Here is a 9,785-nt window from a genome sequence, read left to right as displayed (position 1 = left end):
TTATTTTTGTTAGAGGGAACATGCTAAGTAGTACCCAAACCCAAATCAATAGTAGAAGAACCCGCATCAATGAATTTGTGATAGGTTTCAGTTCATATATCTATAAGATTCTTATCTTATTAATAATCCTAGGATTTATTCTACTCATCCTTAGTCTTTCCTTGTATAAAAATTTCACATATTTTTATACGATAATTAGATAACATTGTTAAGAAAATACACATGCATGTAACCCCCTTAAGAATTTAATCATTACTAACATTATATTGATAGATGATTTGGCAATCCAAAATCAAATAAAAAGTACAACACTAGAATAACTGTCCTTAATTAGAAAGAGCACGTGGAACATATAGATAGATCCCATTCTTTACTCATGCATAGCTTCAAGCTTGATTGGTAGCCCCATAGCAGGAAGAGGCATAGGTTCACATTCTATTTTTTCTTTAGGATCCATTAGAGACCATTTGTAGTTAAGAACCAAATGATGCAAGTATATCACTATTTCCATTTTTGTAAAATCATAACCAGGACAAATGCGATGTCCCCCTCCAAAAGGTATAAAAGTATACGGTGGAAGACGAGTACTAAAATGAGATGGATCAAATTTATTTGGCTCTGTGAAGATCTCCTCATCCATATGTGTACTACTTGCAGCCCAAAACAACTGCAAAAACAGTATTGATTTTAGAAAAATAACCCAATAAATAATATTGAATGTCCTTTATCTTAAAGAATAGAATACCTGCCAGCCCTTAGGAATTGCATAACCTCCAAATTCAATATCTTTCATGACCTTCCTGAATCCACCAAAAGCTGGTGGAATCAAGCGTAATGTCTCTTGAGCTACTTTCCATGTATACTTCATCTTTTGAACATCTACCCATTGAAGATGTTCACTGGGATTTTTTCGCAATAAAATATGCCTTTGTTCTGCCAAAAGAAACAACACCAAATATTCTATAGGGAAATTCCTTTCATGAAGTAAAGAATAAGCCCAGCTAAAACATTACAACTATCTAAACATGCAACAGATATAAATGAGTCCGAGACACTATGCTGGCGTAAACGACACTGAAATCTCTTCAAAACAATTAAATTAAAGAAAACCAAAATTTAATAAATCTTAGAACTGACACCTATTTTTGGTATCTAAGAAAATACCTTGCATGATGTTCTGGTATATATCTGGATTCAATGCTAACAGTCTCACAAGATGCACCAACAGAGTACATGTGCTTTCATGACCAGCTGCCATTACCGCTATCATATTATCAATGATATCCTCTTCTGTCAGGGCCCCACCATTTTCATCCCTCATGGTCAGCATTGTTGACATTAAATCCTGATCAGGAGAAGACTTTTCTTGTTGCAATTCCCCTCTCCTCACTTGTAATAAAGATGTCAAACGTTTACATATTCTAGAGCGAGCATTCAAGCCAGAACGAAAGGTTGTTCCAGGTAAATCCAAGGGAAACGACCACACGCCCTTCATAGCTTCAGTGAAATCTGTGCCCAGTATTTGTCTCTCTTTGGTATCAGTCAAACTGAAGAGCAAATCACAAGCAATCTGGAAAGTAATTGTTTTCATCAATGGCAACACGGTAATAAACTCCTTTCCTTCCCAGCAATCAAGAAAATGCTGTTGAATGACGGAGTCCATCCTGCCCACAAGTTTCTGCAAGGCTTCGGGCTTGAGGAACTGCATGATTGCACCTCTCATGCGCTTGTGATCTTCTCCAGTGAGTTCTAGAATGTTCTTCTTTCCAATAATCCTAGAAAGAGAGATGGGCTGCTTGTTAGTAATGGTACTGTCGTCACTCTGAAAAACAAAGCGATTACCCGCTTGGCCGGTGAGGACGACAGTGGGGCAACCCATCAAGGAGGTTTTGAAGACAGGACCATACTTTTTGACCTTTTCTTCTATCCAGTCCTTGCTTGTGTTGGATTTGTGGGCTCTAAGGAATTCAATGGTCTGGCCTAATAGAGGAAGGCCCAGATTCCCAGGAGGAAGACTTTTTTGTTTCCCAGGTTGTAAAGTCTTGGCTATCAGAACACATAATATAAATGCAAGAAAACTGGAACACGCAATGAGAATCAATGGAATACTCTGTACTGAATACTCCATTTTTCTTCAAGTGTTGAATGAATAAGAGGGTAAACGTATCTTTTTATGATGGAAGTTTTAGAGCTAATAATGTTGTCGAAAGAAGTTGCTCTGGAATGGCCGTCTTTTAGACGGACAAAAGCTTTAATCAAAACAGGCTGTTAAAAACAAGGTGGTGAAAGGAAAATAGTTGTCGTGGAGGATAATTATGATATAATCGGACGATTTCTTCGAAATCATACATCCCTTGGTAAATACATCTAACATAGCCTTTCAATAGTATACTATTGAATATTTAATATATGTCATCTATTATTTAATATTTGTCATCAGCGATATTTTGAAATGAATATATATTTTGAAAAGATGGATTCCAGGAACGTCATTGCTGCGTAGGAAGTTACTGTTCTTCAATCATATGCGTATTGATAAGCGATTCCGTGAGATAACCGATGAGAAGGACAAACACGTTTCCTTTGGGAAGATATAAGCGTACTTAAAAATAAGAATTGGCTTAACGGACTCAAATTTACTTAAAGATCTTTCCAAGCTTTCCAGAACATACTGCAACATCCTTCAATGAATTTGCGCCTTACAATTGTCGACATTTGCGCCAGGAAAGAATAGTTTTTAACTAATCTTCGTTATACAATGACAATTGCATATTAATATGGACAAGCACTTAAAAATTGTCCACTATAATATTAGGAGAGTAATTTTAGATCACAATAACAACAAATACATAAGGTTTCAAAAATTATTAAAGTAAAATAAATTATTGATCCATGACATCATTACTAGGTTCAATGTTAATAAATTGAGTTTATGGGATAGATTGATTTTAATAAATTAGACATGTGTCTTAGAGATTAAGTTGAGGTACATATTGACATTGTCTAAAAGAATGATTCAAGAAATCTAAATTTATGATCCCTACTCCATGATCATAAGGGCAAGCTATAGGTATCTTTTTTCTTTCCTTACCATTTTAAGGTTATAAATTTTTTTATTATTAGTTCATTTTCTTTATATTAATAATCTTGTTATTAAATTAGATTTTAAAGTACATTATCAATAACCTCATGAAAAGGGAGATTTTGATGCTACATAAATATTTTAAGTGCGATGGTTTTTCCATGTTTAGTGCATTGAAACTTGGTTAAAACTAAAAAATTATAACGTTTAGATTGATTATTTATAACTAACAATACACAATTAACAAAAATTTTGAAGTATGTACATACATTTGCACATAAAACATTTGTGAAATAAATCCCACTCAATATATTTCCTTCTATATCATATTCATGTTTATATATACATGTGACAAATGTGTACAAATACAATATATCTATAATATTTGTGCATATCTGTGACACATTTTAGGAAACAAACTTATGAGTATGAACATTTATATGTTTGTGTAGATGTGTCTATAAATGTACATATATATGCACAAATGTTATTATGATTTTTTTAACACATATATATACAATCTTTTGTATTAATTCACTCTATCAGTACTTGTCATATTAAGCATTGATATATGCTGGAAACCTTATCATAATTTCTCTAATGTTATGTCTTTCTTGACACAAGACTAGTAACTCGTCCATGGTAACTTTTATGGGGTGAAAGCATAGTGTTGTGTCACACTTTTAGCTAAGTGCAAGCAAAAAAGAAATCCTACTCGACTGGGTCTACGTGGCACCACATGGTGCCTAAGTGGAGGATGGATGGTGAGGTATACTCGACCGAGTAGGAATTGACCGAGTACTACCCAACCCTACATATACCCACCGACTAGACTTAGCCCCCCATTTGCATAGTCCGCAGTAGTTGAAGTGGGAGGGGGGCTAAGAAGTCTTTCGGCCAAGCAAGGTAGGGCCGAAAGGCTTTTTTTCTTTTTTAATTTTTTTTTTTTGTTTTTAATTGTTTTAATAATTCTATGTATAGATTTTTAATTTTTTAATTATTTAAATACTTTATATGTATAGATTTTTCATTTTTTAATTGTTTTAATTACATGTAATTAAAAATATATACAACCAAAACATATACAACCAGAACATATACAACCAAAAAACATATACAACCAAAACATATACAACCAAAACACATATACAACCAAAACATATACAACCAAAAAAAAATCTAATTACAAACAATATAAGAGAATATAGTTTACAAAATACCTCTCTAATTACATTCACGCATCCATGTATACCTTCAAAGAGTTTAGTAGATCTTTTATTTTCATGGAGTACCAAAGAATATCACATTTAATAAAGGTAAGTTTGATAAGATCATATTTGAGACACCTGGATAATGTAAAGGTTTTGGAGAAACATACACATAATTAGGAAGTAATTTGGACTATAGATCAACCCATCACCTTAAGATTGATCAACAAAAAGAGAGTGAACCAAATTCTTGAGGACTTGTGAACAAAAAGATGGGAACTTACTTACCATTAATTGAGTTTGCATATTACAACACTAACCATACACATTTCTCATTTCTTCATTGGAGGTTCATAAGATGAAGTATTGTATTATTAACAAATAGGATCAGACATGGTAGTTGTGGATCCAAATGACCCAGGAAAGACGAAAGACCAAACTTAGATTGATTAGCAATTGGGAAATGTAGTGGATTTTTAGAAAATTTATAAATGACCAAAATATATACATCAAAATAGTCATGTACCGGAGAGAGTGTTTCTATTAAATTAGCCACTGACAAGCTTGATTAATTTTTGTCTTCCAAACTTGCATATACATTTGTGCAACCTTTTGAGATCCTAGAACCCTTTGGTGCAATAAATACTATATAGTGAGCTTCACCATTTCAACTTCTAATTATAACTTTAGTTATTTAAGTCCGGGAACCATATATGCCCTATTTCTCTCAAGTTATAGCCCCAAATCATGATTCTAAATGTTGGTTTTGTCTCATTAATAATTATTTGGATTAGAATTCTTAGAACATTTTAATAGCTTCATTGACATTTCCTAAATATTTTTGGTCCTTTGATCTTTGGTTCAATACTTTTGTGTAAATTTGATTTTGTTTGTCATATTACCATGGTTTTGGGGGTAGGCTAGTGGGTTGATTGAATAAATGTTTAACTCATATGAATTATGTCAAAAGATCAAGGTTTTTGTATCAAATAGCGAAAAGTTAAACTAGATTAACTAGATTATATTTTACACTAATCAATTTTCCTATACAAGAAAGCTAAAAGCCCTAGATAAATTAAAAGGAATGTAATTAATGATTTATTAATAAATTAGGTGATTTTCTCTTTTACTACAACATTATATACCTATTACGACATTTTATATTTGAAGTACAGTTATACTAGAATGATTATTATTATTGATATTTGGCGTAACTTTCTAGTTTAATAAAATGATCTCATGTAATGATTATCTATAATGGTGTAGTCACATATGCATATTATAATATTTATGTTAAATAAGTTCATGTGTATGTTCATGTAATTTGTTTTGCAATGTAATCTTTAAGTTGTAATGTCTATAGGTCACAGTTCATTTGATTCATTTTGTTTAAAATGTTTAACTTAAGTGCATATTTGTACAATGTTTCATCTTTTTTGTGGCATACATTATATATGAACTTGTTTTTAATTCAATTTAATGTACACACACACACACACACACACACACACACACACACACACACACACACACACACATAAATTTCACATCACATCTAGATATGGATTCTAGTGGTTCACAACATTTTTCTTCTGAGCGGAGTGTGGATCCTGATCCTCAACAAACCTCATATAGGTCTGAGACTCCTAAAAATTCAAAGATTGCTCATATTGAGACTATTTTGAGAGTGCAGTCCTCTCTAGCACAGTTCCAATGGACTTTAAATAACACTTATGTGCTGGACAATAGAGATAAATTAGAATGTATTAGAGATGAGTTGATGCGTATGATTGAGCTTGCTCAATCATACAACCCATATGATGACCCTCACATTGATAATTTTTATAGGACTTTATCTCACACTATCTATGGCACAGTTAAATGGGAAACAATAAATAGAGATGTTTCTGCAGTGAATGTGAAATCCATGTTCCCATTTTACATGGAAATGGCTGTGGTTAGAGGATATCGAGTCACTAGATGTGAGGATCCTATTGTCACACCGTTCATATATCCTAGATGGTTTGCGACACATCATAGGTGGTCGTAGAAGGATGAGCTACCATAGTATTTCTACAGACAATTGTATGCAAAATTTCATCTAGGATATGATATTGATTACACAGATTTTCAACGACATCTTGGGCCAGGTAGGGGTTGATTTGCAGACAGATTTAGACACCGTGATACACAACCCCTTAGTAAGGGGGCAATGGTGGGTCACAACCTTTTGGTTTTTCTGAAAGGTTTGGATTTGGACACAGGTGGTGCTAGTGATATGGTAGCTGAGGAGGCACGCATTGCAATGCATTCTAGCATTACCAACATTGCTACTCAAGTTGATGAGATGACTTTTGATTGCATGGGGAGATATATGTTGTGTTCTCATACTACGCCTATTGTTGATGAGATGAATCCATTTTATGACCCATATATTTGTTATGAGCTACCATTTCTTGTAGAGATTGCATGTTTATTGGAGGATCATCTACACCAAATGAGCTCCTATTTAGTGAGTGATCTTGTGGATGCTTATCAAGCTCTCTCTACATTACATGGGATCAATCTTTAGCATTTGCCTGAGTTCACTTGATGAGTACTTCAAATATCCTCGACTAGTACCTGCCATGGTGGAGGAGATTTGGAGCCTCGTAGTTCTAGGCAGGAGGATATTTCGATACCTCCTACAATTCCTGAGACTAGAATTCATCCTACACCATAGACTCCAGGAGTTCGACGACGAGATTTTTCATCTCTTCTTATGGATGACTTTATTGATCCAAATGTTGTGTCATTATACTCTTCAGAGATATTTGGCATTGGGCGTGCATTCGAGGAGAGGAATAAGGTAAGAAACTAGAAATTTTTATTTTAGGGTAAGTGCATGAAGATGGTGGTCAAAAAGGGGGGTATAAGTGGACACTTTTTTTCTGAAATCAGGTGAACCTGAACTTGGAGGCAAAATTTGAAATTCATCCACTTAAGATATGAAGATAATCAAAGAACAAATATTGTAGTACTCTGAATCTAGTTTCCAAACTACTAAACTTTTTCAAAATTGGATAAGATTAAGGGGGTCAATTCCTTCGTGCACGAAAAAATGACCCTAATTTTTTTTGATAAACATAACATAGTGTTTGACATGCACATCAAAAAGTCATAGTTAGATTTAGTATTTTGACAAACCCTTTGGCAAAAAGATATTTAAGATTGAGCACTAGAAGATGTGTATTTTTTTGTAATTTTTTGTTGAGTATTTTATTTTTTATGATTTTTCCAATTGAGTACATCCTGAAAATTAGATACCTGTTTGTGCGCGAAGCATAAGTTGCACTAAACAAATGGAAAATACAATTTTTTTAAAAAATTGTAAAGAATCAAGTGCACTACAATAATATATAATTTATTTTTAATTTGGATAAGCATATCAAAAGTTATTCAAAAAATGGTGCACCTATGTCTATGAGAACTATGGAGACACTAGTAAAAGAAATTCAATAATAATATTTTATTGTTTTTCAAATTGAAAAAAAATCATATGGTTAGAAAGCTCAGAAGATGGGTGAAAATATGGTGGAAATTTTAGAAATACCCACTTGATGAAGTGTAAACCTGATGATGACAAAGTCGATAAACCAAGTTGATAAAATAAAACACGTCAAAAATGAGAGAAATGGAGGGAAATCAAACTTCCAAACCGTAGTTTTGTCATCCACGCCTATTTCCAAGCCTAAACAGTCAAAAGTGCGTACGGGGTACTTATGGTTTAAAAAGCACTTATGGGGTACTTATAGTGTAAGCAACACGTACGCGCTACCTTTACTATAAACAGTACGTACGTGCTATTGTATAATATGATATTCTATATATAATATGTGTATAATATGATATTGTATATATAATATGTTCATATACATATAATATATGTATATATATAATATATTAAACATATATATACACATGTAAATGTATCATCTCCCCCTCTCAAACGCATACAAGGTGCCTCTCTCTCTCTCTCTCTCTCTCTCTCTCTCTCTCCCCTTCTCCCTTCCTCCATACCCCATGCCTCTTTCTCTTCTTCTCTCCCTCCCTCCCTCCATACCCCACATCAACTGTGTTTGCACTTCTATAGAAGTAATAGAATTTATTTCTTGTTTGCAACTTCCTCTTTGATTTTTATCATGTATGCTCTCCTAAGAAAATTGACTGATGGATTTGTGTGTGTATATTGAATAGGAGGAATAGGGTTTGAAATTGAACCACGTGTGTATTACCGTGACAAACAAGGAAACCTGTAGCAATATTCTTCTCGAATGTGTTTTTAATGAGTAGAGTAGATGTGGAAAATAGTGTCAACAAAGCAACATGATGAGTCGGTACCTGCAATATGTTTTTCAGAAGGAAAGAATAGGCAGGAAGAGAAAGAGCGAGAGTAACACAAATGATGTCATGTAGAATGATAGCGGTGGGTATGCGAGAGTTCCCATGTCGTTACACAACACCTGTCACCTAAAGAAATTAAAGTTTATTGTATGCATGGCAGTGGTAGTATATGATGATAATCACCTGTCAAACAGCTTGGAACGATACATTCCCATGAAAGAAATCAAGTGTGTAATTCCTATAGTCACAATCGAGACCCATCTTATAACCTTGCAAATTTAATAGCATCATATGTCTTAGAACTTAGGCAGTAATCTTAGGGTTAGGTCAAGCTCTTACACTTGCTTTTTAGCGAAGCCTCGTTGTTTGTTCGCTTGGAGTCTCGATGACTAATGGATTTGTGTGTGTATATTGAATAGGAGGAATAGGGTTTGAAATTGAACCACAGGTGTATTACTGTGAGAAACAAGGAAACCTGTAGCAATATTCTTCTTGAATGTGTTTTTAATGAGCAGAGTAGATGTGGACAATAGTGTCAACAAAGCAACATGATGAGTCAGAGTACTTGCAATATGTTTTTCAGAAGGAAACAATAGGTAAGAAGAGAAAGAGGGAGAGTAACATAGATGATGTCTTGTAGAATGATAGTGGTGGGTATGCGAGAGTTCCCATGTTGTTACACAACGCCTGTCACCTAAAGATATTAAAGTTTTTTGTATGCATGGCAGTGGTAGTATATGATATCATCACTTGTTAAATGACTTGGAATGGTACATACCCATGAAAGAAATCAAGTGTGTAATTCCTATAGTCACAATTGAGATCAATATTATAACCTTGCAAATTTAATAGGATCATATGTTTTAGAACTTAGGCAGTGCTCTTAGGGTTAGGTCAAGATCTTACACTTGCTTTTTAGTGAAGCCTCGTTGTTTGTTCTCTTGGAGTCTCATTGCATGATGTTCTATTCATATCTTTAAATTTAATATATCATTTTATTATCCCACCATATGACCCCTTAGGTGTTATTAAAGGTCGTATCATTTCCTAAGAGGTCATATGGTGTCCTGTGACCCCTTAAGACCCCTCCTCTTTCCCTCCCCCCTACTTTC

At 33.9% G+C, this 9,785-nt stretch overlaps 1 protein-coding gene across 1 annotated transcript; it reads right to left on the bottom strand.

The window, feature by feature from the left end:
- Positions 1-370: 370 nt before the first annotated feature.
- Positions 371-2,128, bottom strand: LOC131057623 (cytochrome P450 716B1-like). Its single transcript, XM_057991771.2, has 3 exons — positions 1,165-2,128; positions 746-933; positions 371-667 (listed from the first exon to the last, which is right to left on the bottom strand). The coding sequence occupies exons 1-3, from the start codon at positions 2,126-2,128 to the stop codon at positions 371-373; spliced, it is 1,449 nt and encodes a 482-aa protein (XP_057847754.2).
- Between the last annotated feature and the right edge of the window lie 7,657 nt (positions 2,129-9,785).

Source organism: Cryptomeria japonica, chromosome 5, assembly GCF_030272615.1.
Source record: "Cryptomeria japonica chromosome 5, Sugi_1.0, whole genome shotgun sequence".
NCBI classification, from domain to species: Eukaryota; Viridiplantae; Streptophyta; class Pinopsida; order Cupressales; family Cupressaceae; genus Cryptomeria; species Cryptomeria japonica.
The sequence above is the reverse complement of the archived record's forward strand: the minus strand, read 5'-3'. Positions and strand labels throughout refer to the sequence as shown.